Genomic DNA, 27,786 nt, shown 5'->3' with positions numbered 1-27,786 from the left:
TCCTTGTGAAAACGAGTGACAAGAAGTAAAAAGTAGTTTGCCATAAATAAACAGAACCCACCAGGACAAACAAAAGTTGTAAATTTGAAGATAACAACCTGCAAAAAAGCCCGAACTCATTTCCCTTACAAAATCTAAACTAGGCCTTGCGAGGATTACTTGAAAGCAGTCTTAAGATGCACTTCTTTTGCAAAATCCAATTAAGACATACAGAAAAACCCCATTAGAGTAATTTACATTTAAAGTTGTGGGGTTTTATTTTTAATGGAACAATAAAGGCAAACCTTTTAAAAGTAATATTTACTTAGAAACACTTTTTCCTTAGGGTAGTTACACAAATGCAAGGCAGTAACAAAATATCGTGCAGAAGTTCTAACACATTTGCAAACTGTCACAGCTGACAGCTTCAGCACTCTGCTGTCTTTCCCCGCAGCCCAGTGCTGTGGCAGCTGTGTCACTCCATTACCCCCCTGTGCGGCTGTTCTCCACCCAGGCACTGCTGCCTGCTACACAAGCCGTGTGCTTCCATTTTTAAATCTCTAGCTAGGAAAAGGGGCTTTACACAGTTCACAACATACACATTTATGAAGTGGTGGCAGACCTGGGAGCATCAGGTGCTACCCACCCTCCCCAGCACAGGAGAGCCACCTGCTTTGAAGGGGGGAACCTGGGAAAGCTGCCACCAACACTGCCTCAGGTGGCAGCTTCCCAGACATGGACAGGAAATGCCACGTGATACAAAGAGTTGTTACTCAAGTCCTGTCTGGTCAAACTCAGGTGTTTTTCCCCCAAGGTTCTGCACTCCAGGGGAAATAATGCCGATATTGGCACGTGCTCTGTATGGAACCTCCTGAGAAGCCCAAAGGTATTGGTTATCAGTTATTCTGCCAATCCACAGGGATCAGCCATCACCAGCATTTTCTATTGCAAATTATTGCAATTTCAATCCAATAGTATTCTTAGTAAGTCTGAATCACAGAACCAGCCCAGCAGGAAAGCATGCTGTACAGATCAGGCCTGGCGGGGATTTATGCACTAGTAACTGCTGCTACCGGGAAAAAAATGCAGAGAGAAGGAAGCTGAACTTCAACTTGTCTCCCCCTTGTTGGTGTGAGTGCCTACATTGCTTAAATCCAACACACGGAAGACAGTAATAACTTACCACAGCTGTACAGAGCCTTTACAAGTACAAATAAGTACTAGAACACACTAGAAGAGAAGGTTTAATCATTGATAAAAATGTACAAAAATATTCCAACAAGAACAGTTTCTGACCTTGGTCTCTGCAGCCACCACTCCCCTGGTACAGCTGGGAATCCTCCCCCAACGCAGCTGGCCAGGGATGAGCACAGAGGGGCGGGGCAGCAGCCCAAGGTGGTGGTACATTCCTCAGCAGGTTAAGGCAACACATTGAGATTAATTTACAGTTTGATTTTTATTACTAAATTTTGTTCATGTGGAGATAAACACTGATGTAATGCCCGTGGCTGCTGGGAATGGGGTTTTAGGGGAACCCAAGGCAGCTGTGAGGCACACACCCCACTGCTGGCACCACAAGGAAGGGTCAGTCAACATCCCCATCAACCACAGGTCCAGGGCTTTGAAAATTTACAGGAAAAACTCACTCTAAAAGAGAGTATTCAGACTCGAGCCTGAGCCAGATATCAAGTCTCTGTACAAAAGCTTACACATGGTTTGGCCAGTGACGCAGTTCACAAAAGAGCAATTCTAACAGCGGGTAGGTTTTAGCAGTACAGATCAAGAACTGGATTCCTTACTCCCATTGCCTTCCCCTCTCCAAAATAAACACAAACCCATTAAACAAATTAAACCACAAGAAACTGTATTAAGAATCTCTTTCTACAAATAAAGTTTCACCTGCCTACACGGGCCAGGCGACCAGCGTTACTACCTTTCTAGGAAGGACTGGACTGAGGCGATGCTTTGCTAGGAAGGAGCCAACACTTCCCTGGGCCTGCAGACAAGATCCAGCGAGCACTGCGCTGCCTTCCTCGGCGGTGTTCCCTGCGGAGCGCTCCCTCTGGTGAGCAGAGCACCCATGCTGCCTGGCAGCTCCAGTACGGACACTCAGCTTTGCAATCGGAATTTCATTTGCTTCTCTAGATTTGATGCCAGGCCCGTAATAGTAGTACTCAACTGTGTTTATGTGGTAAAATTAAAACCCGCTGTTATTTCAGCAATGGAACTCAGGATATCAGAACCCGCATCCTGAATTAGACATTGGTTTCTTTTATTATGCCACAATGTAAACATATTTGGTATAAATAACTTTCTCATTGATCTTCATCCAGTTGTTCCAAAAGAGTCCTCCTCTGTTTTTCCAACTCCCCTTCGCTCAGTTCACTGCCAGAAGTGTCCCAGTTCCCCTGCAGAGAGAAGCAAGGTCAGTGGTGAGAACAACAGGGTTTCCAGGCCACGTTGGTGCCATCTGGGCCCAACCACTACTCCTGCGGCCTCGGCAGCAATACACGAGCACAGGGGTGCAGGAGGCTGCTCGTGTCATGCTCAGGAGTCCCAGGAGTGGTAGCCAGAATAAGTGGGGAGGGCACAGGAGACACAGCAGGCTAAGGCCCAGTCCTCCTGTAGACTGTGCTCTATCACACCTGAGTTCATGTTCTCAGGAGATGCCCACATCAGGCCAAGTCATTGGATTTTCTAAAGGCAGTTGGAGCTTTTCCAAGCAGCTTGTTTTAAGACAATAATGTAAAAAGTAGACACCTGCCCTACCATCTCTTCTTGAAGGTGAAATATATGGGGCTTTACCCAAGAGGAGGCCACCTCCACCACAATCACCACCACAATCTAAATAACCAAAGCAAGGCAAATAACTCCTCCTTCAAGAGACCCAAAAAATGTTGAACCACAAGCAGTTTGCCTTTTTCATTCGAACACCTGTATGCATCTTCTCGAACACTTCTAAACCTCTCCAAAACAAGTCAGAGAGCACAGCATGGCAGCCAAGGCACGGCTGCAGTCACAAACACACTCCCACAGGACTTGCCAGCTTGAAAAGTGCAAGAACTGCAGAACTTCGTTCCACTGAGATTTCCTCCCAGTGTCAGCCCAGCACTGCAGCTACTAAGATTCTAGAGGGCAGGTGTTGCAGAGTCACGCAGTGTTTAACCAGCTGTGTCCCCTGAGCTCAGTCTGGCCAACCAGATGGAAAAGAGCAGCAGTTCAGTCACATGCGCTTCTTTGTCAGAGTATGGACCAAACTTCAATGCCCTCTAGAAAATAATGTGCCTCAGTCACACTTTACATCCACAATAAATAGCATTTTATCAAATAGTCCTTTCACCCATCAGTAACAAAGCACTAAATGAGGGCATAGAAGCTATATGGTTAAGCTCTGCTTGAACATTTGGTCCTTTTTATGTATAAATGGAAGGAGGACATAAAGAAAGCTCCAGCACCTTACAGTACACCTGTACTGTACTATGCTACAGCATCCCAGCTACACAGGAAGCCCAAAGCACCAGATAAAAAGGAAACAAGAAAGCTTACAGAATCTTTTCCAGGTCTCTTTTTAGTAGGAGATTTATGTTTTGATTCAGATCTTTGCCTAGCTCTATCCTTTTCACTCTCCCTCTCTCTTTCCTTTTTGTCTTTCTCTCGTTCAATGTCCGATTCTGGTGAATCCTGTGTAAATAGAGAGGAAATATTAAATATATTAAATATTTGTTTCTAGAATAACCACACCTCAAAAAAGGCTGACTTCATATCAATATAGACCATATTAGGAAAACTGCGTGAAGTGGTTACAAATTAAGCACATCTTATTAACCCTCACAGAAATAAGTAATGCAAGAAACGTTACTGAAGCGATCTGAGAAGGAGAGAAGTTTGTTCAGTACCAAAGAACATTCACCATTCCCAGTGCATGCAGCATGGGGGCATGCTGGATGCCGTACAATACATCTCTCCTGGGTACAACTGTCATCTGTTCAGTAAGATCTCCAGAAAGGGTGACATCTGGTAAACACTTCTCTGTCACACAGCTGCTTGGCCGTGCTCAACTGCCTTAAAGCTGAGGGCCTTTTTCTAGATATTAACCATACTGTGAGGGATTAGGTGGCATGATGGTGGCTTTATTCCACATTTCATCCCAGCATTGCTAAACTTATGTGAACCTGTTTGTGTCGCAACCCTTCAGCACTAATGTCTTACTCAATAGGTAACTATTAATATCCCCCCCCTCGCTGTGGGCACTGTCTGCTGTTAGGTACAGCTAACTGCTTGTAAGTGACAGGCATAAAAGAATATGTTCTGAAGAGTTCTGCAGCCAGTGTGAGATCAGAGACACAAGTTGGTTTCTTTACCCAGGACAAAAAAACATTCTTTGCCCTCAACTGATACAGTGAAAGCTCTTTCTTTCTTCTCTTCACATCCTTTTGATGACCCAGAGCTTTTAATGTGACCCAGACACAAAAGCAGACAAAAGGAACGAAGCCCACCATTAGGCAAAAGGAAAAGATGGCTGGATACCTTCACAGCTCTCTACAGTAGAAGTGAACGCCAAGATTTGCCATGATAAACTGCAAATACCAGGCTGCTAGTACAGTCCTTTACACCTCGCTTGCATGGCTGCAATTAAACCTTAAAGCTCACCCAATTCCAACCCCCCTGCCACAGGCAGGGACACCTTCCACTAGACCAGGTTGCTCAAAGCCCCGTCCAACCTGGCCTTGAACACTGCCAGGGATGGGGCAGCCACAGCTTCTCTGGGCAACCTGTGCCAGTGCCTCAGCACCCTCACAGGGAAGAACTTCTTCCTAATATCTAATCTAAATCTCCCCTCTGCCAGTTTAAAGCCATTCCCCCTTGTCCTATCTCTACATGCCCTTGCCAAAAGCCCCTCTTCAGCTTTCTTGTCAGCCCCATTAGGCACTGGAAATTGCCCTAAGGTCTCCCCAGAGCTGCCTTTTCTCCAAGCTCTCTCAGCCTGTCTCCACAGGAGAGGTGCTCCAGCCCTCTGAGCATCTTCATGGCCTCCTCTGGACTTGCTCCAACAGGTCCATGTCCTTCTTATGTTGGGGACCCCAGAGCTGGACGCAGCACTCCCAAGTGGGGGTCTCAGCAGAGTGGACTAGATACCCAAAAAGCATGACTGAAACCCTAAGGTGTCAGGTTGTTCATTAGCCAACTCAAGTCAACTGTACTTACAGACTTATGTCTTCTCTTCTTGCTCTTCTTCTTGTGTTTTTTTGACTTCTTGTAACTTCTCTCTGCAGACATAGAAAGAAACAAAACCACATCAGTAAAATTATAAAGACTCAGAATAAAAGTAACATTAATTTAAAAATGAACAAGAAAAATCTCGTACCAGACTCTGCACTGGAAGAGCGCTCAGAAACTGATCTGGATTCTGAACGCTGCCTTTTCTTCTTTGAATGGCTGTCATCATCCTCAGACTCTGAGCCCTTGAGACACAAACCCAATGTGATCAGTAAGAACACCGCATTACCAGCAGGTACAGAAGCGGATTTTAAATCGTGTAACACCTTACCGAGCGAGAACGTGATCGCTTCCTGTGATGTTTTTTAGACTTTTTAGAATGCTTCTTGTTCTTTGAATGATGATGCTGACACTCGTGCTAGAGTACAAGAGAAGGGAAATGTTATCATTGCCTGTCTACAGGACACAGCAAGAAACTGTAACGATGTTTCTCATCATCCACAAACGCATCTATGGCTAGCAGTGGTGAAAAACCCCACATAATCACACATTTATTGCCACAAACCCCACGAACAGCTACCAGTATTCCCATGTTAAAGTTGACCTAACAAGCGTCTAGGAACAAGGAAATGATGCACACAGCTTCCATTACCTGGATCCCTGTTTCAGTGCTTCTCATTTAAAACCCGTGCTCAAGATGGCCTAGATCACACTGCATGCCCTGCTCTGCCAAATTTAAAATTCTGAAATTAAGCCATTTAAAAAAACCTCTTACAAACCCCAGGAACTGGAACAAAACCCCCACAGAGCACGTGCTGCAAAACCAAATCTAGCATTATCTAGGAAAAAACAGCACTGTATTTAACAAGAATGACTTGTCAAATCTTCTGCAGCTTAACTCTTACTGTGGCCCACCCAAAAATTAAGAATGAAATTGAACTACACCATCCCTTTTGGACACCAGCAAAAAATTTGCTACAGTAAAATAATAAAGTACATCTGCAGTGCTTAGTATGCTCTTGAAGTTCCAGATATGCAGTGAATAAAATACTGCAGAAGTTCTATTTTCTATTTCATCATGTTTTGAATGAAATCACAGCACTGAACAGTATTTCTCAAATAAACCAGGAAATTTTTATGTTAACTTCTGAAAATTCTTGTAGGGAAGCAGATTTAAAGTCTTAAGTAATATCAACTCTTAACACATTTCTTCTGTTCCCTCCTTTCACAATGAAGTTTTAATATCTGTTACTTTTAGATAACATAACCATGTCCACTGAAACAGGGATCTCTAGAATTCTGTTAAATCCCTCTCCCTTCCTACACAATTTAAGAGTCAAACAACTAAGAATCTTTTTGTATACCCTCAAATCAGGAAAAAATAAAATAATAATTACCTCTAGTACATGAATGAAATCTTTAAATATTCTTTTTCTTTCAGACTCCAGAGTGATGTCTTCAAACGCTGGCTCCTTCACAAATCTATCTCTGATCTGTAAGAAAAGCAGTAATGAAATACTAATATGAAATACAGCCAGTCAGAAATGAAAATAATAATAATGAGACCCAAGTTCACCAGTTGGAAAAGCCCTTGTACTGTTACAAGGCTAAACATTGGGGTTTTTTATGCCAGCTTCACAACCAGTCTTTATGAGACTGTAGCAGACGGAAGCAGACAGAATCAAACTGTGTTTTCTGCATGTGCCATGTAAGCCACACACACTTGTTAAAGCATGTATTTTTTTATACAAAGTATACTTTGAGAGGAAAGGTTTTTAAAGGTTATCTTGAGGAGAACAAAGTTACAGACTTCTGAGCAAGCAGAGTGCTTTATCTCCATTTAAATTAAGTTGGGGGGCACTCTGATTTTTAGGTTTTTTTTCTTTTTTTTAAGGGCTTTTTTGGGTCATTTGTTGTTGTTTGCAGTGCTTGTTTGCTTGGGGTTTTTTGTTTGGGGTTTGCTTTTTTGAGGGAGTTTTGTTATAAATTGTACCCAAATGAAAATATCAGTCAATAAAGTTATTCCCATCGAATCTTGATTTTTACTGAATAAATGGCAAGACAATTTTTATGAGAGTCTAAGTTACACTACGAGCTTCGAGAACCCAGGTTTACTTATCAAAGCATTAGGATGCAGCAGCCTGTTAAATATACTTGGAAAGACTTTCATAACTCAGTGACAATACGTACATCTTCCCAGACAGCGTCCAATTCAATTGGAGGAGTAGCTTGCTTCAACATACTCTTGAAGGCAGACTCTTTCCGTTTCATTTTGCGAGCTTCTTCCTTTTCCCTCTCTCTTTCACGGGCTTCTGCTTTTTCTAGCAGCTGTATCAAACAAAAGTCATGGGATTGTTTGAAAGATACCAAAATGGAAAACTAATAATTCAGTTCCATGCAAGTTTTGGAAAGCCCAATGACAGGTTGCCTTTAGAATTTTCTATTAGTCTCTTGGGCATACAGGAAAATTAACCAATTATTTATTTTTAAAGCATGCAACTGCTGTTTCTCAAGCAGAATCTCAGAGTTAATACATCATACCATCATGCAAGCAAGAACTACAGAAACACACAAAAACATTCCCTCATGAGAAAAGTACGAGATAAACATTTCAACTTCAGAAATTCTGTAGCAGGAATTAAGTAATGCTATGTTTTGAATAAAGATTTACCTCTGCAATCCTTATTTTGGGAACTCATGAGCATAAGCAACTCTAAAGCACAGCATCTCTCAAATATTTTGAAAGCAGTTGTAAGTGAAAACAATTGCTAATTCTTGTTTTTAGAAGAGATTTTGTATTGCAAGTTTTCAAACATTCCTACATATTAATACTTACACTGTTGAAAGCCAGCTTGATATTTCCTGCATCTAAAGTAGTAGCTCTTTTAGTTGAGCTGATGACTGTAACAAAATCTTCAAAGGAAGTATTCACTTCAACCACGAATCCTTTATCCTGTAAGAAAAGCACTTCTTTGGCATCAGGGAAGTCAGGAACTCTCACTTCAGTGCTAACGCATGTGACATTAATGCAATGTGAAATCCCGTCTCCCAGTAGCAAAGAGTTCACTTGAATGATGTATTCGGCATTAAAAGAAGAAACCACATAACGGAGCATTTTCCCCTCTCACCTTTAGGATATCTTTTATTATCTTCTTTTCATCATGGTAACGTGCTTTCAAGTCTTCAACATAGAACTTGAAAAGATCAAGTGCTGTGGATCCTGATGAAAAAACTAGATAAGTCAAAAGCTAGCTCTAATACAAGAGCTGCATTTTTTTAGACACTTAGAAAAATATACAAATAACCCTGCTCTAGACTGCCCCAAATCCAAGACTTTTACCTTACTTTCTAAGGGCTGCAAGAGACAGTATTCTTACCGGGCTGACCAAGCATATTAGTGAATCTGATGTCTGAGCTTATGGTTGGGTACAACTCCATCCAAGAGGACATTGAATGTAATTGTCCATGCTCGTGCAGTTCATCTAAAAATAGCTACAAAATACAAATGAAATGGAAATTTGTAGTCACTCATCATCCTTTTACTTGGCTAGGAGTTGGAATAGATACTACTGATAACTGGAATTCCGTTTTTGTTAAAAACGCGACTGAAAAATCATTTTATACGTCACCATTTCTTCCTGCCTTCCTCCACCATTTACAATGTTCCAATTGCATTTGCTTTCCATTCTGATCTATTTTCCTTTCCCCTAAACTTGTAGTTTTCTGGCAAACAGCTGTATTACACAGCAAACAAAATGCTACAATGTTGATAAAGGACATATATGCACCTGTCAGCCCACCCCAAGAAATGAAAAACCTGCAGAGAATATCTAACCACATGACACATCTAGGACAGAAAACAAAATCCACCAACCTGAAAAGATTCTCTATTTTTACGCTGCCGCCGCCTTTCCCTAAGCAAACTCTTCTGTTTTTCTTCTTCCTCCTCTTTCTCCAATGCCCTGATATGTTCCTCGAAACAGATCAGTGCATCCTCCTTATCCATGTCTAGCAACAAATAACAGTGACAAGAATAAAAATTAGGCATTTCTTCCCCCTAACTGTAAAGTTTCTTACTATAACGGTTGCTGACTGCTACTGTGAGTAGAAGCTTCACTGAGCACTGAAATATACGAATATCTGTGCAGTAGCAAAACCCAACCTGCCCCAACATGGATAAATTAGCATTGCCAATACAGAGCACAGAAGATACTTTATGAGAAAAGTATTGTGGATGAGCACTTGTGCATCTCCCAGCATTACCACAAGCATCTTAAACACAGGACAGAGGTAAGAACACAGAGCATCTTTGTCAAATGCCTTAGCAGCTCTGTAGGTGGGTATGCTGCTTTTAAAATACAGGATCAACTCGTTTTTGACAATAATGTGCTCATAATGGAAAAACTACCTTCTTACTCTAGAAGAGTAAAACCAATTACTTTTCTCAGAAAGCGAACACAGCAGGACCTCACTCAAGTCTAGGAGAAGGCAGTGTAAGTATCTGCAACACAGATTACATTGTCAAATAATACTTCAAATTTCAAAGGCTAACAACTACTAAGGCAATTCAATTCCCTCCTGGAGAAACGTATCCTTTGTTTAGTCATTAAGATTAATCGGTAAGGATTTTTGAAGCTGACATCTGCTTCCTAGGAACCAAACGAGACAGGGTCCTTTACACAGGCTGTTCAGTGGCTGTCGGAGCAGTTATGGACTGGGCAAGAGCAAGCCATACTCAGTCAGGAGTCCTCATGGCTAAAGGCAAATTCATTCCCACTTCCAAAAGAAACATATAAGACTTTCTACATACTCTGAAGTTCTTCATCTTCTGCAAATGTAGGATTGTCCATCAGATACTGCTGCGCCTCTGACCAAGTGGTACAGTAAGTGACATTAGCCATGTTATCTAGTATGTTCTTCAAAGCTTCCCAATTCCTCTTTCGTAACTGTTTGGCTTGTTCCTGAGGAGAAAACCGTGATTTTTTTTGTTGTTGTTGTTAAACTTGAGGTTGTGCAGACAAAAAATCATGACCCCTCAAGTCTGTTCTCCATGAAAACAAAGAAAAATAACCTTTCATTTACATGTAAAGCAACATATACTATTTGGACCTACACAGAATTTTTACATGCTATTATTGCTTGCATCCAGAGAAACTATTTCACTACTGTTATCTCTGTTTCTGAAAGATGGGAAAAGCTCATGAAATGGAGCTCATCTTCAGTTCTGTACTGTGCAGGAACAGAACTTCCAGTAGTTTATTTAGGTAAGAATTCATCACCTTCTGCCTGCTAACTCTACTGAACACCCTTTTTGTACTGTGTAATAAGAAATAAGGAACAACTGTCTCTAAAATCACATCTACAAAATCGGTCATAGTTTTCAAGAGTCCCACTAGTGCTTTTTCACTTGTGCCCCTGCCCCACTGCATCTTGCTAAAGTGAAGCTCCCTCTCTGCAGCGTCTCACAGTTGATAAACCTTGCCTCCCTTCTGTTCTTTTCTCTCTCTTGTCCTTTGGAGAGAGGGTAAACAGACCCTGGAACCTGCGAGCAGCACATGGTTCATACTAACACAGAAACATTCTCATTTGGCTCTCCATGCCTTTACTAGTGAACATTTTGACTGTCTCTGAACAACATTCAGAACAGCACTGCTTGCAAGATTTCTTTACTAAGGGGTATAAATTACCTTACAAATAGCAAGTTTGAAAGAAAGTTACCTTCTCTTTCTTAGACAGAAAAAACAAGACATCTTCATAAATTTCAAGACGATCACGCTCAGATATTGCATTCCAGACTTCCATCTCCCCAAACATTTGTTCAGCTTTTCTATGCAAAACAAAGAAAAAGCATACAATCATTTACTGGTAAACACTGACTTAAATTGTCCCATCAGCTTACAATAACAAGAATGAACTTTGTTCTAAGCAGTTTTGTATAGCACCTCCCCAATTTTCTCTCTTGGGAAACTTTTTCTGAGACACCTTTCTGTCTCTCATAAACAAAGGTAACAGCTAAAAATTAAAGCTGATGCCACTATACATGCCTCTGCACAGCAGTGCAACTTCACCTGCAGTGCACTGCACCAGTATCTCTTCTGAGGGCTAGCACACATATTCAGGTCACCGTTCTAGCAAACACCCTACAAGATCAGGTCTACATAATTTTCAGCAGCAAGCTTATTAGACATATCTCCATTTGGGCATGAACTTCCACAAACAAGCTACTTTGTTCTTAATGGCAGATGTAATATAGAACTCCTCTTACGTATCTTTCATTTCTATTTATTAGAAGCCCAACTCATCATCATCATCACATCACTCAGGAGTTGCCTTTTTTTTTCTGCCTGGGTCTTAAACATTCTATGAAAATCAGACTATTTGTGTTCCTATACGAATTTCAGTTACAGCCTTTTCCAGGCTGAACATATACTAAGGTTAGCATTCACTAAAAGCAAGCCAGCAAGATTTGACTATTAACTTGGCAAGCTAGGAAAGGCTGGAATTTCACTTAATACTGGTCTTACTTGTATCTCGTTGTGGATGTCATCTTTTCATGATTTTCAAGAAAACGCTGGAAGGATTCTTTAGCTTCTTTGTATTTTGATCTTGCTTCTTCTTTCTCTTCTTTTTCTGTTTGTACTTTGTATGCATTAAATGCTTGCTTTTTTTCACTTAATTTTGCCAAAGCACTTCCAAGTGAAAGAAAAGGAAAACAATGTCAATTATACAAAATGGAATTAAATTAGAAAAGCAAAACCAAAAACCCAAGAGAGAACAGATTCTAATAATCCAGATTTTTGAGACAAAACTAAATACAATCTAAATAGCCAGTCATTGCTCTACCTCTCCCTCAGGATGAATGGAAGATCATTAAAAAAACCCCCACAGTAAAACAAGCACTTACTAATAAAATCAGTTAATAATAAAACGCAAGCTACTATCATGCTTTCAGGTTGTATTTACAAATTTCACATTACAATACTATTTTTACCATTGATATCAACCACTTCTCTGCCAATTTTTATAGCAGTCACTCATTTCCAAAAGTAACATAGAAACTCTTCAGCTCCGTCCCTGTAAACACATGCTTTTATTCCGAAGAAAATAATACACAAAATACAACCAACAACTGCCACATCTTTTCCAAATGAAAAATTAAGCTTAGGACTTGCATTTCTTTACACAGAAAAGGAACAGAATTCCCTGACACATTCACAAATGCACAAAAAACTATTAACACAATCAGAAGTTATGTCAGTGAAGTCCAACTACCTAAAATAGCATTTGTGAGAAATCTAAGGAGGAAAGAATCAAGCAGTACCTGTATCTAGGATCATTAATGATCATTTTCATAGCTTGCTCCCAAGAAGCATTGGATGGTACCCGCTGTGAAGACATTAAATCATAAACTAATTAGATTTGGAATGAACATCCAACAGCGACCAACTCCTTAAAAAAAAAAATCCCTTAGGAAAAAAAGCAAGCGCTATGCTTTTGAGGTTAAGACAATACTCTGTCAAATTTTTTTTTTTTTTTTTAGATTTTATTAACAGTCAACATGGAAAATGAAACATGGTACTTCTGGGATTATCGCTGTCTCTACAATAAATTCTTCTGGAATTTTGTCTACTATAAAACTATGTTGACTCACTGTACAAAACACAAACAGACCCCATATACCCTGAGGGAAAACCCAAGCCAGTCTATTTTTACTCTCACTTCATCTTTAAAACAAAGATAAGTTGAGGGCTCAGGCGATCAGGTGACATGTTTATTAGAAATGTACCTCACTGTCATACAAAAATACTAAGAACCGTAATTTCCACAACACTTAAATACAGTTCTAGAATTACTACTTCATAGGGAAAAAAAATTAATGTCTTTAAATCAGACTAGCCAAGGAAACTAGATCTAACACTTTGTCCTTTTTCTATATGGACCTCTACACTGTCTCTAAAGCATCCAGTGAAGCTGTCCATCAAATCACTCACTGTTCCAGTTTGAATCTTTGACAAAGACCAGATTACAAGTTTGCATAATAGTGGGGATCATGTAAAAGGAAGAAATAAGAAAAAACTGAACTGAGAGCCCTGATGAAAATTCAGCACTTCCCCACTCACCCAAAGAGCTGGAAAAAAGTTTAAACTGTGAGTTTTTTCACTGTAGTATTCTTTCCCTCATTTCTTGTCTAGTACAAAAGTCCTCTTCCACAACAGTGAAGAATTCTTCACCAAAAAAGTCTAGCAATTTCTGACAAATGCAGTCTTTGCAGTTCAGTAATGCATTAAGAACAGTTGACCAAAATACCTTTTCTTTCAGCAGTTCTTTAAATGCTTGCTTTGCTTCTTCCTTTGTATTCCATGTGTAGGTTTTTTTAACCGGTTGGGCATCATCGTCCTCTTTCTTTAAAGCAGCACTATATACAGAAATCAACAATTTTAATATGTAAGCATTTTTATCTCAATTAGAGACATTGAAGTCGCAAACCATCATGAGACAGAGTAAGGTTTTTTATATAGCAACACAAAGGAAAATAATAATGCTACATCTAAGCTTCCTTACAGATACCATACAACAAAAACCCCCCTCCCTGTTTCAGAAAAGTATTACCACCTATGCAATTAGCTACCTGCTCAAGTTATCTAGAAAGGATTCATAAAACTAATACTTAAATATAGCAGGAATATTTATATATGTATTACATAAAAGTATAAAGGGGAGTCCCTAAAAATATGCCTCTTGCCCTTAATTATCTCCTGCTGGCTATAATTCCCCCAAGGCACGTTTCTTTTTGCTTGAATGATAAAAATCCTAAGCTCTAACTCGCTACATAATGAATTCTCCACTATTAAATAACAAAGGATCTCACTTCTGCTGGAAAAGATACAGATCTATTTAGTATTGCATTTCCTTCTACCAACAGCCAGTTGCTGACATCTATGGAACAGGAAACATTTAAGCATATTATGTTACCCTGGGAAACTATTAGAGCTACAAAAAATTTAGTAAATGTTCATGTCACTGTTGTTCTCTGCAGGGCTTAAGAATTTTGGGAGAGGGTTGGCAAAGGGAGGGCATTCATTTTTCTAAAACCATATTTAATCCTTCTTCCTCATTATTATTCTTTGCTGCCACTGATTCATGCTCATGTTTTGCTGCAGAAATGCTAACTGTCAAAGAAGCCTGGCCACCTACAATTGAAGACTAACCAGATCCTAGAAAAAAATACAAAACTTCAGCAAAGCCACATGCTTTGTCATTCCACTTACTCTGCGGAGGCCTCCTGCTTGGTAGAGTCGTCTGTGTTAGCTGCACTTTCTGCACTCTGTTCCTGCACAGCAGGTGCAGAAGTTGCTTGCCCCTGTTCCTCAGCTGTGGCTGTGCCAGTACTCTCATTTTCTACCCCAGAGGAAGCTGCAGCAGTTTCTGCTTCAGGGGCTGCTGTTCCTGCAGAAGCAGCAGTGGTGGTAGCAACAGCTGCAGCAGTTTCAGCAGCAGTTGTGGCTGTGGTGGTTGTCACTTCTGCTGCAGCAGCTGGAGTAGATATTGCTGGAGTTGATTCTTCAGTCTTTGTGCTACGGGTATCAAAAAACAGGAACAGTCACATACAAGCATGGGACAACTTAATGGCTTAGGGAAACACATAGTTCGAGTAAGTTAATAAAATATGAGAAGAGAGGTTTAGGTCTAGTGACAAAGACTTCTCAGAAGAACGCAAAACAATCTTGGCTCAGAGAAAGTAAATGCTTTACTGAAACTGCACATATGTAGATCAGTCAGTTCAGTTAAAAAGAAACCTAGAATACACTTTTTGAGGCTTTATATATTAAGCCACTATTTGGAATGAAAAGCTGCAAGGAGAATGTTACAAGATTCAAGGACGAGATTCTGTTTTTAAGAAAAAGGCAGCTTAATGTAAAAAACATCAGCATACCATTAAAAACATACCTGTTTTCTTCAGCTTTTATCATTGCTAGAGGAGAAAGGGGGGGAAAAAAAAAACAATTAAAACATAGCTTCTAAAATAGCTTATATATGCATGGTAAAAAATTACTGTTAACATTATTTAATAAAAGCATAGCTTTAAATATTTTTGTTATTAGCAATAATTTTAATATTTACACCCTTTAAAGACTGAAATAAATCCACACAAATCCCATTGAAGAAAGATCAGGGTATATAACGAACAACTTGGTTTGAAATAATTATTTCAACTTTAAAAGACTAGTTTAAAGAACAAAGTCAGGCTCACTGAAACAGATCTCTCCTTTTCCATTCTAACAGTCACTGGTGCTTATTCTTTGTAGTACTTTTCTAAAACACTAATTTCTTACCACAGCTGACACTGTAGATTTTTCATCACCTTACAATACCAAACAAAACCATTCTAACAGGGAAAAACAGGACCAGAACATCGTATGATGTTTGTACAAACGGGGACACTGCCTTTATGATACAGAAGGGCAATAAAAAGTTACTAATATCTGTGCCACACCATAGTTTCTCAAATAATTATTGTCAAAAATTAAACGTGGATTGATACCCAAGCAAAGCCTTACACACAATTTTGCCTTTCAGCAGACAGCCAGTACTACTGGTTAGAGTATAAAATACGTTACTGTTTTCAAAATTCTTTCAAGACACCAAACCAAAATGCAATTCTTACTCTATTATAAGCTATACTGTATTACGGAAGTCCAGCACCCTTCTACCCTGGTATCCCAGGTGAACGAGGATTAGTACAGATGCCTCTCTGCCTCTTGTCTTCCCCCATCAACCCGAACCCCATCACAAAACCTATTAAGTTTCTGCAATTTTCCAAAGGACTGGTGGCTATGTATGAATCAAATTCTACAACAGCCCCAAAATGAAGGAAGACTTGAAGCATTAGCTACTGCTAACACATAGAGAAAGCATGTATGAAGCCCTGAACAAGCCACAACGGGTTACATCACAACCCAGTTCCGGCTTAGGGACACAAGGGGGAGCTGATGCTGCTGCCACATAAGGAAGAACTAAAGGTAGAATGGAAAAAAAGGTTGTGATGAGGTGGTGAGGACAAAGGAGACAAGACTGCTCCATTAAAATCCCAGGCTGTATTAACTCTATTATACACAGTTTATTTCAGCAGATTTAGCTTTAACAGAAGTTTGACTGATATGCTTTGGTATGCACAGCTTGCAGCACACTGTCACCCTCTCAACTCATTTTTGTTAATATTACCTTCAAGATCCTCAAGCTCCTTGGGTTTTGCCCAGCGCGATTCCTTTGTTTGGGAATTATAATAGTAGGGCTTTCCAGAATCAGACTTATACTCTTTCCAGGGACACTTAGACAACAATTGCTAATGGACAGAAAACAAATACATAAAATCAAACTTGCAGTGGTGTTCTAAAATTAAAAGGATAGCTAGAAGTGAGACACAAACAGTACACCAAGAAATAACTTAAGGATCAATGAATACAAGGCGTGTACTTTCCAATGAAAATCCTTCCCAGTGGTAAACACACACATTAATTACGTAAAAATGAAGAATGCCATCTTTTTAATAAGGAAAATTTATTCAAAGATTGAAGAAATTAGTTGAGAGTTTTGTCCATTTTCAAGCCTCAAGTTCTACCAAGATAAGGATCGCGATATAAACATTTTTGCAGCATTTATTATTTGAAGAGTTTGATCCCATTAGAAAAAGATCTATTGACAAAGCTATCCTCCTGCACAACAGCTGTGCTAGCAAATTCTGGCGTTCACACAAACCCACACAGTAATCTTCATCTGAATTTAGTTTACCTCAGCAGGTGTTTTGAGGTCATCTGGCTTCTCCCATGTAGACTGCTTAGTTTCAGTATTATAATAATATGTTCTTCCATCAGGTGATTTGTGTTCTGTCCATGTAGAAGATTTCTAGCAAAAAATAAACGATACCATTAATGATGAACAATAATTGCTGACCAAAATGTCATCAAAAGCCACTAAAAAGGTTAAATACAAGTGGAAAGCAGATAAACCTGTTTAGAGTGCTCTTCACTAACAGAACTGTTGGTTGTGGCGGTTTGCTGGGCTGCACAGACTACAGGATGTGTTGTCTGAGGGCGAAACAAAACAGAGCTCTGAAAAGACATTCTGGTTAATATTTTTCATTTGCATGTGTATATTAAACATACTAAGTAATTTACCAGCAAAGGAAAGACAGCAATGCAAAATCTAAACACATTTAATCCAGTACTGTTTTCAAGAAACTGTTACTTTGTGAAGAGAGTTAAAGAGTCTCTCCCCACTCATTCAGCAATCCAAGGCAGCTAATTACCATCAGAAAAGAAAGCAAAAGTGAATGCAGTTGGGTCCTGACAACTGCAAGTGAAAGTCCCAGAAGCACACCCTGTTCTCAAAACTAAAAAAAATTTGCCTGAAGAAGATTCTGACTTCAAGAGTTCAGCCTGAACTTGGGAGCACCCTCCTACTGCTTTTCAGTGACAGTTTATATAAACTCACTGAAATAAGGACTGGCAGAACACAGCTTTAACCATCTACTCCATCTCAGTTACTGGATGCAGCTGAGGAGAAACAACTTCCCTATAGGTCCAACTGCCTTGTTCAATTACACAGCATACAAATCTCATAGGAATAAAAGGACAACTGATATTCACTAATATTTAATAATTAAGCTAGATATAAGATCCCCAAATTTCAAAGCAACAACCAAAAATTTAGAACGGGGTATCTTCGAGGCCACATGATTTATTTTCTCAGATTTCTGCCTCTTAGTTATTTAAACTATTTTCTTCATCATCTTAAAAACTAAAAGGTAAATGTCTGGGATATCTTCTAGAGAAGTAATTTAATATTTACAAAATTTTAAATAGAATTTTGATAGTGACTGAAAGTTATTTGTGGTCATCCAATGAAACAAATTTGAGATTACTTCCAGATGACCTGCCGATCTCAACACAAAGTTACCTTGATTTGTGATCCAAAAATTTCACTATTAAGATATATAGCACCAGTTTTGTTCCATCAGGTATTTCCCATCCATCTGGTGGAAAGGTGGAAGACTACTGAAAAATCACCTAATGAAGTAAGTCTGGCCTGCATGCCACCATCCTGCTTACAAGTTCTTTCTATGTTAAATCACCTTCCCTGCAACCTAGCCAATAGTTTTTCCTGTTTAAGCTACTGATTAATGTTAACAAACACGACAAGTTCCACAAACATGGAAGGAGACACTAACAGAGGCAAATTTCAAATAATATTAAGACATTGGGGGTGGAAGGAAGAGTTACTGTTTGTTGGTAATTTAGCTTAAAACTGATGAGGTGGTGATAACCATTCTTTTGAGGTTAGTAATTTATATTCTTCAAAAAACACGTTTTCAAAATTATTATGGATAACTAGATAGACTACTCATTTTATTGCTAAAGTGTTTGGTAACAAAATTCCCAGTAAGCTGACAATGCTAACAGAGGTTCCAGTAGGGCTCATGGGACTGAACAATACCAGAACTTTGACCTGTTTCTCCTACTAAGCGCAGGTGAGTTAAGGAACACCAAGGCAGACTTAATCATTGGCTACCAAATTCTGCTATACATATCAGAACTACCAAAGCAAAACACTCATAAATTTGTAACAGGTGAAAAGTTAACCAAATAGAAGTCTGCTTATAAACTGGTCACTGATATGGAAGGAAGGAACAAAAAAGGGGCGGGGGGAAGAACACAGTAAGAGGAATAACCTTCAGTCTTCTTCAATGCATATAACACCCCAGCTCCACCCTGAGTAACTCTCTAGCCCAACACCTGCAAAGATTTAAATCTGAAAACATGCAGTGTTAGGAGTAACAGAGATCTCTAGGCTACAATTCACTTGCTGCTCAGGCAGGGCAAAAAGACCTACAAGCATTACAAGAAACATCTCATATTGCTGTCCTGCATAGTGGAAGAACCAGAAACAAATAGATTTCAATGCTCAGAAATTAGTGGAAATATAACAGAAAAGACACCTACTTTAACATTAATTATAGACTGACAGTCAAATAAGCAAAGAAGCTCTATATGCGAAGAAAAGTAAGATATAAGGTTTTCTTTTCAACCTCTAAAGCCACATATGCACACCACCACACCGCCACTACAATCTTCTAGAATTTTGGTTTGCACATACCTGAGTTCCAGGAGGTGCTACACCTAAACAAAACAAACAAACAAAATTTAAAAGGGTTTGGCTGCTTTATTTTTCTATATAAAGTCTCTAATTACTCAATGTTTGAAAGAAAAAAACCCTGGGAATTAACGAAGATGTCAGCTACTGAAATACTAAATCACGGTTTACAGAAAAGGGTTCTGGTTTTTTGTTTGGTTGGGGTTTTTGTGGGGTGTTTTTTTTTTTTTAATACTTCACCTAATTTTGGTAACATATTTTGAAATGGTAACAAATTGTTTCTACTTACCTACTTGTGCATCCATACTGTTCACTCCTGGCTGTAGAAAAAAAAAAATTTAAAAATAATCAACATGTAAGTACTGAGTGCAACCGTTGTTAAATCATCAATAAATACAGCACATACCCAACCGAGTGCTTTCAGCAACAAAATGCTCTATAGCCTTCAATCTGGATTCCTAGCTTCTTGTCACCCACTTAATTATCGCTGCTCCTTAAACAGGCTGTTCCTTAAACAGGAACATCAAGCTACTTTTCAGAAAGGCAATAAATACAATAAACTACACCAGGGGGTCCCCTGCCATGTGTGCAGTACCCATCTTCATCTCCCAAAGGAGTAGGTTGGGAGGAAAAAAAGAAAAAGATTCTGAATTTCTGCTCAAGTAGCTTAGTAGGCCTCTGTTATAATCGTGTGGCTTAAGCCTTTGAATGTATTAGTGTTGCATTCATAAGGCTTCCTGAAAATAACCAAAGCTCTTACGGATGCCCTTCTTGAAAATCTTTCCACCTAAGGAAAAAGATTAACGATTCAAATAGTTTTCCCAATTTCTTCTTCTGTAAGCAACAATATAGCTTACATGTTTATCTCTTGCTATGTTTTATCTTTCAGCTCTCTTCTACAACCTATTAACTGAAAACTCCTTGAGGAGTAAAAAAAAGCAGAATGGTAAAAGTAGAAATTATCTTGGATCAATTATATTTGATATTATCCAATAGGACTAAACCAGATGGATCATCAACATACTTTACACCTTTAAAATGTATTTTGTATATTAAATATTTCAGCGACTGTGTGTGCACATATGCCTGTGAGCTAAGTACTGTCAGCTAAGCAAGGCCATAGTTAATTTTGTGTCTCCAGTAGCTAATCCTTCCAACATGCCTCTTTACTTGTGCCTATGTTTACTTTTCCAAATTCCATTCTAATTTGTATATTGTAAGAGCACTAACTGAAATAAGCATTTTTAGGAATTATACCAATTCTCATCAGCTTCCTGTAAGTAAACACTTTGCAGATCACAACAGATAGTGAACCTGCACAGGAGTGGTTTGAAAGACCACCGTACTTGGATGAAACAGCCAAGACTGAAGATCCCTTACACCAGTACAAATCATCCACTTGGCCTCAGTGAGCTGCAGATTACATTTTACACTTGAGAAGGTATTTTCCACCAGGCAGCCAAATTTATAACAAGTCAATCTCATGAAGTTTACCAAGCAAATAATCAAGGCTGCAAAGTTGATCACAATTATTTTTACATATCTACAAATTTCAAACTAGGAATTGCTAAAATCCTTTTCTTCCTAAAGCACTTTCCAGGCTCTGGTACACACGTGACAGAGAGGTACACAGATGCTGCTGTGACAGACAAATGCCTTCTACCCATGCGTGAACGTGTGAGGTCCTGGTATCACTATGAAAAGGTTTAACGGCAAAATTAAAAGCTGGAGCCCTCCACTATACTACTTTGCCTCACAAAAAACATGTCCACAGATTTAGTTCAAAATTTATTCCTAATCCAGTATTAGAAAGCCTTCTTGCCAAAATATATAAAAATGTACAGCAAAACTCAAGATTAGACTGATGTTAGTGTTGATCCTTCCCTCCCCGTTTAAGCCTCAATTGGCCATAGCACTTTAAAGATTTTTCTCTTAAGGTCTGAAATTATTTCAAAATTTTTTATGAGCATCACTTGCCAGAAATTCAGAACAACTTCTGCATGAGAAGTGGAGGAAAATCACTAACATCCTACTCGGTAGCTTCTAAAATATTTAGTGCATTAGAAAGTAGCTACGTGAGCACAAAAACTAATGAACCTCAGTTCCCAAGAATTTGCCCTGAGGAGTTACTGACTTCAATTTCATTAAGGCTGCAACATACGCTCACAGCTCATTAAACAGAGACCAGCACTGAGAAACAAACTTGTAACCAGCAGGAAGATTCTCTGGTGTCTGACAAAGCCGAAGCACTAAATTTAAGTTCTCCTCCACTGTTAAGATAATTAATGTCCCTTCTCTGGTATGAGTTCTTGGTCACTTAGCAGGTGTCAACATTTGACGTGACATTACATCCTTCTACTAACAGTCCCTTCTCCACTTATTTTGCAGAAACTTTGTATCTTTGTGATCTTTCTCTTGTTACTCCAGAGTAACAGATGGACTGTTTAACACAACACATCTGGTTACACATAGCCTATTTAGTAGATGAATTAAAGATGTCCTCCAGTAAACTCTTAACAAAGAAAACTCTTAACAAAGAAAAAAAATGGACTATTAACCAACTTATTTTCTAAAATAATTAACAAATGCAGTAGCAAAGGTTTTGTGCTTAGTGCTATTGAAAAATTCAAAGTTCTACAAGGATGAACTCTGACTTAGGGATATAGTATCTGCATGGCAAGAAAATAAAAAAAATAATTTATTTCTAAATTTAAGCTGCTAGAACTGTTTTTAAGTGGATCTCCTATAGCTACTTTAAATCTCCTAAAAGATTATGCTCATAGAAAAGTAGCTTTTTCCACTTTAGAGAGAGACTTCATCTGTAATTTAACTCCACTCTCTCCATTTCCACCCAAATAACTTCTTCATATCTCTAAAGATTTCAGCAAACTTTACTCAAGGCCTCAAATATGCTGAATTTCAGAAATATTTACAAAAAATCAAAACCAGAGTGGTCAGACAATCAGCTGTCACTCCAGACAGCCAGAGTTCACACTGGGTTCCTGCCAAGCTACAAGCAGGTGAGGGACAAGGGAGGTAGCCAGCAGAATCCATAGAGAAATAAGAAGGGAAAAACAAACACAGATACAGAGAAGAGTTTAAAGACTGTTGAAAATCCACAAGATACCAAGTATCACTAGTTCTTCTCACAGTAATTCAGGAGCTGAATACAACTTTATTGCAATTAGCAATACCTTTTTCATAATCCAGTTCAAGCAAACAAAGGCATCCCCAGACTGAAGTAATGACAACAACTTACATGAAGACCTTTTAAAAACCAGAAAAGTGGAGTTAAACTCACCGGAACTGTAGGCTGCATAGCAGCTTGAGACATGTGAGACATCATCATTCCAGGCATTACTGACTGCATCATTCCAGGCATCTATAATTAAATAGTATTTCAGATATATTTTATGATATTTTAAACAAATGTGAGGATTCTTTAATTTTATTTATTTTTGTTTTTATTTATTATCTGGTACTAGTTTTTAATCCAAAAACCCCTTGGCAAGAAAAGATAGGTTTGTAGAATTCTGATTCCCTTCACTACACTCCCACAAAACAGACATTAGGAATAACACATCTACAGTACTCCAAAGTCTGATATGAAATTTATTAATAAGATGACCATTTAAACTATAAAAGACATGATGCATGATCTGTTAATAAGCTATTACTGAAATCCTGGGTTAAAGCAGGAAAAATAAAGCTTGGGAAAGACTTCTGCAAAATTCCAAGGCCACATGGAACAAACTAAACAAAGGAAAGGCAAACTCAAAGTCCAATATTACTTCTGCTCACATTCTTTGACAATTTTCAACCTATCTCCCTTTCTTCTTACTTCTGCAAATAGGAAGAAACACTTTACAGGGACACTAGAAAAATGAAGTTATGCAAACAACTTCAAGGTGAAGAGAGCTATTCAATTTAAACATCAAACCTTTGAACCAGTTCTGCACTCTTTTTTTAAAAGGACTGGGAAAAAAAACCTTAATACAGACATACAATATTAAACAAAGCATGTACAGTGTGAACTTGGTAATGGGGACATCCCATGCTACAGAAGTGAAAAGTCTGAGTCTAGACTTGTATCTGAGTTTGTTGTGGTCAGATGAGACCAAAAACCCCATAGAATTGCTGCTCAGATAAGGCAGCTTTTGCTCAAATATTTACGCTTGCAGTCTCAAAGGAACAGTTACGCAAAAGTTATGCATCACTGAAGCAATGCACTGAAAAGATGCTAAAAATGCTGCTTAAAAGCATTTAATACCTTGCCCGTTTCCTGTTACATTTTGCTGATCCTGGCTTTTAAGAACTAACATTAAGAAGTGGCAAAACGAACAAAATATGTAATTTAAGTCATTATGAACATAAACTTTTGGCCACTCATCCCAAAGAGGTTAGGAGAAGCCAACCCCCTTCAACCTTTCCATTATGCCCCTTTACCTTTATTGTCCTTGGCAGGCTGGCCAAGTGACCCCATCCCCCTGTATCTTCAGGGAGCATCAGGTTACCACTCTCATCTTGCATCTCATGCGGAGAGAGGGATATGTGGTAGGGCTACTGCTCCACCCTCAAATCCACAAGGTTTTCTTGGGAGGGCAAGGGAGGAAGGAAAGACTGGAAGGCGGCCCCTCCTATTTCTTGCCATCCTGTAGAAGCAGGAGAAGAAAGCACTCTTGCCCCACCTCTACTTGTGACTAAGGGGGCTCTGAGAGTGTGAAACTCCTTAAAAGCCCTGGCTCAGGTCCTGAAGAAACCCTGAGCACTGCTCAGCTTCTGCGTAACACTAACCCAAAGTCACCAATGGAAAAAACAGTGGGAATGAGAGCAAATTCTTTTCCAAAAGACCTTCCTCTGAATGATGTTGAAAGAAGGCTATTGCTATTATCTATGAAAAGTACCTGTCTTACAGGGATTTCACCTAAGAAAGGAGAAAAACAAGCTACAAAACATCCCATCCAGCAAAGGCTCACAAATAAACCTCTGGTATCTGCTGGAAGAAAAAGCTTATCGATCAAGGAAACAAACCAACATGGGCTGATAATCCCAGCACGACAGGTCCGGTGTGAGAATGTCACCATCCTGCCTCATCCATAAAGCTGTAGGGTAACTGAGTCTCTGACCTCCTACCATGCCATTTATTTTGTTCTACATCTGTCAAGAAGCCCCAAGTTCTCTATACGGCTCACTAAAATATTAAATATTGACATCTTCGATGCATGAGTGAGAACAGTGGAACAAAAGCCACAAAAGAACTGTTAAGTAGAGCAATAAAACAGAACTGCTACTTCAGTTCCTAGTAAACACATAAAAGCTCATGCTATTAACAATCCTCATATTTTACAACTGTGTTAGTTTTACACCAGCAGCTCTAACAGGTGTAAAACCATGCTGAACGGACTCCTACCAAGCCTTTATATACCAGTTTAAAGAGACACATGCTCTATCCACAGTACTGCAAAGAAAGACAGAGTTGTCAGAATGACCTAGTGGGCTTTTCTCAAAGGGTTCATCCTTCTTGCCATCCTCTGCCTGTTTTGGTCTACTCCATCCTTCTAATCTAGTTGATGACACCCAGTTTCTGCTTATGTAGCCCTCCATTCACAAGTAATGTTACTAGAACATTTATTATATCCAGAAAGATAATTGTTTATTTTAGAAGTTTAGAATTTTACTAGAAACCACACATGAAACGATCTCTGACTACTGAAAAAAAAGCTTTAAAGCTGCAAAAAACACAGATACGATTATGGTTACTCTACCCGTCAACCTGGGTTCCCACCTGCCAATCTAAATGGTCAAGTCCATTTTTCAATCATATGGCTCCAGCAACAACTATGTATCCAGCATTATAAACCACTCCCTAGGATTCAAGAAGGAATTCTGCAGAAATTCAAAACTTAATTATTTCTTCCCTTGTATCTCCTTGTAATTTTCACCTATGTAGACATGTGAGTTAGACAAGAATTAAAGAAATATGAAGTTCTCTACTGTTACCACCTCTGGAAAGAACCATTACTTTATGCTTCTAGTATGTATTAGTAAGATCTTCTTCAAAATCTAAAGAAAACCACCAAACAGCTTTAATAAAGAAGAAATTATGCATTCATACTAACAGCTATTTACAATTACAGTTACACAAGAGGTCACAAATGAGGGGAGTTTCTGCATGGACAGGAACCCCAAGTCATTAATCCTACCATTTGCAAGCTACTGCATGAGACTTACCTCCCTCAAGGATTACCTGACATCACTATGGAAGGAAAGCAAGAACAAAAATGCTTTGTAAGGCTGCCCTACCTGCCCCATTGGTGGTCCTCCCATGGGAGGCATCATCTGAGGCATCATTCCGTGTGGAACTGGCGGCATATTTGGTGGTCTCTGACCCATGGGGTGCATCCCCATGGGAGGATAATGTGGCATGCCAGGGTGTCCCATCTGAAAGACAGCAACAAATGAGAAAAATTAGCATGAAGCCAACCACCTGCACCCCCACAGAACCATTAATACACAGCAGTGCTTAACACTGAACTGAAAAATATTTAGGCAATTTTAGACTGATATCACAAATCAGCAAGCAAGATCCCCTTCACTCTTCTAGATCCTCTAGAGCCAGAGTTAATCCTAATTAACAAATCCATTTGAAAATTTCAAAACCAGCATCCAAGTGAAAAAACAAAACAAACAAACGAAAACCAACAAAAACTAAACACAAAACCACCCCTCCCCCAAAAAACCCCACCAACCCCAAAATATTTCATCTTATGGTTTGTCACAGAAAAGCAGGCTAAATTCAGGAACACTCTTCCATACAATGACAATTAACTCAAGTAACCCTGTGGCACAGAAGTCAATCAGATAAACAAACCATCTTCTACTACTGATGTCCAACTTTGAAAGAGTTTCTACACTGACTACCACCCCTGCCTCCATACTCTTCTAAAAACATGAATCCTGACGCTGTTCTAATACTTAGCGCACTCACTGCAAGTATGAAAATGGATATGGACTTTTTTTCCTACTTTTTTTATTACCATAACACATTAAGAGCTTTCTACTCTAGACAGAAGTGACCTTAAAATAAACCCTGTAAACCATTTTACTTCAAAGAACATAAAACTTATACACACATACACAAATATGTCAGAAAAGTGCACAAATTCAATAATTTTAAAATTATTTCTAAGCAAAATACTACTTTAGAATGGTCCTTAGCAGATTAAAAAAAAAATATGGAACACTTCTTTATATATTTAAAAGGAATTGTCCTACTTTTTTTTTTTTTTGAAGTACCAGAAGGCTCTCTAAAGCTGGTTCACACAAAGAAATCACAATCACCTAAAAAGGTTTGAAGCTTCTGAAGCTAGCACTTGACCCCACCACCACATCCTTGAGTCTCACAAGACACGCAGAGGCAGCTCGCTCCTTTACCGAGTCTCAGGCGCTGCCCAAGTAACTCAAGGTAAAAGAAAACAACCTTAGAATCCACTCAGTCCCTCCACTAAGCGTAACCACGCTTTCTTTTGCTTTACTTTCTGAGGAACCCGCCAACCAAGCGCCGTTCCCCACGGTCGCTGTGGCGGGGGCTCTTACGAGGGGAAGGGCTAAGCCTCCACACCCCGCAGCCGCACACCCATTCGCGGGGCTCCACAGCAACGCGCCGCCTCCGGAGGCGGAAGCCCGCCGGGGCCGGGTGCCCTCGCAGCTCTGCCCTGCTTACACCACAAAGCGTGTCGGCGCCCGCCCGACGCCCCGCACCGCCCGCACTCACCATGAGAGAGCTGCGGTCGACGCCGCCGGGCCGCATCGAAGGGCTCAGCAGGCTGCCCCCGCTGCACCTGCCAAGAAGCCGTCCTCTGAGTGGCTGCCGCGACGAGGGGCCAAAGGGCATGAGCGGCTCGGGCTCCCCGCGGGGCGGGAGTAGAGGGGCCAGCAGGCTGACTGGCTTCCCAGCCGGCCAATCCGGGCGGCCCGCCAGTCGGGTGCTCTTCGGCGATTGGTCCGCAGCAGAGGCTACAGGGCGGACGGCGTCCCCCGGCGTCAGCTGCATGAGGGGAGGGGGCTTCGGCAAGGAGAACGGGAGCGGCTGCGGGGAGGCGGTCGCCGCCGCCGCCGCCGAGTCCCCACCTGACATCCTAGCCGCTGGCCCAGCCGTGAGGAGCTCTTCTCCGCCTCTCTTAGCGTCGGCGCCCGGAACCGCTGGCGGCGGCAAAGACCAGGCGGATGGAGAGAGGCCCCACGCTGGGGAGGGGGCGGGGGAGCCGCGGAGAAAAGACGGCTCGCCGGACCGGGAGCGCGGCAGCGGCGAGCAGAGGCGCCTCCCGGAGAGAGTGGGCCGCTGTCGGCGGGGAAAGGGGCTTCAGGCCCGGCGGGCCGCAGAGCTCGCGCGGGGGGAAGTGGCTGCGGCGGGGGCCGAGCGGAGGGGACGCTGGGAAA

General features: G+C 40.2%; 1 protein-coding gene across 5 annotated transcripts; it reads right to left on the bottom strand.

Annotated features, from left to right (window-relative positions):
- Nucleotides 1–1,205: 1,205 nt before the first annotated feature.
- On the bottom strand, nt 1,206–27,786 carry PRPF40A (pre-mRNA processing factor 40 homolog A). 5 transcript variants are annotated; one of them, XM_030486183.1, is made up of 26 exons: nt 27,122–27,786; nt 25,651–25,788; nt 22,649–22,729; nt 19,637–19,667; nt 19,351–19,373; nt 17,205–17,282; nt 16,987–17,100; nt 16,420–16,540; nt 15,145–15,169; nt 14,466–14,771; nt 13,504–13,612; nt 12,518–12,582; nt 11,721–11,885; nt 10,915–11,023; nt 10,007–10,157; nt 9,071–9,204; nt 8,574–8,688; nt 8,325–8,428; nt 8,033–8,149; nt 7,387–7,524; nt 6,594–6,689; nt 5,528–5,614; nt 5,345–5,441; nt 5,185–5,246; nt 3,526–3,660; nt 1,206–2,387 (listed from the first exon to the last, which is right to left on the bottom strand). In XM_030486183.1, the coding sequence occupies exons 1-26, from the start codon at nt 27,482–27,484 to the stop codon at nt 2,295–2,297; spliced, it is 3,057 nt and encodes a 1,018-aa protein (XP_030342043.1). In that variant the 5' UTR covers nt 27,485–27,786; the 3' UTR covers nt 1,206–2,294. The 5 variants fall into 5 exon arrangements, with proteins under 5 accessions (XP_030342043.1, XP_030342041.1, XP_030342046.1 ...); XM_030486181.2 differs by having other exon boundaries at nt 17,205–17,306; nt 27,122–27,785; XM_030486185.2 differs by having other exon boundaries at nt 1,208–2,387; nt 8,325–8,416.

This window comes from Strigops habroptila, chromosome 5 (genome assembly GCF_004027225.2).
Source record: "Strigops habroptila isolate Jane chromosome 5, bStrHab1.2.pri, whole genome shotgun sequence".
Taxonomy (NCBI): domain Eukaryota; kingdom Metazoa; phylum Chordata; class Aves; order Psittaciformes; family Psittacidae; genus Strigops; species Strigops habroptila.
The sequence above is the reverse complement of the archived record's forward strand: the minus strand, read 5'-3'. Positions and strand labels throughout refer to the sequence as shown.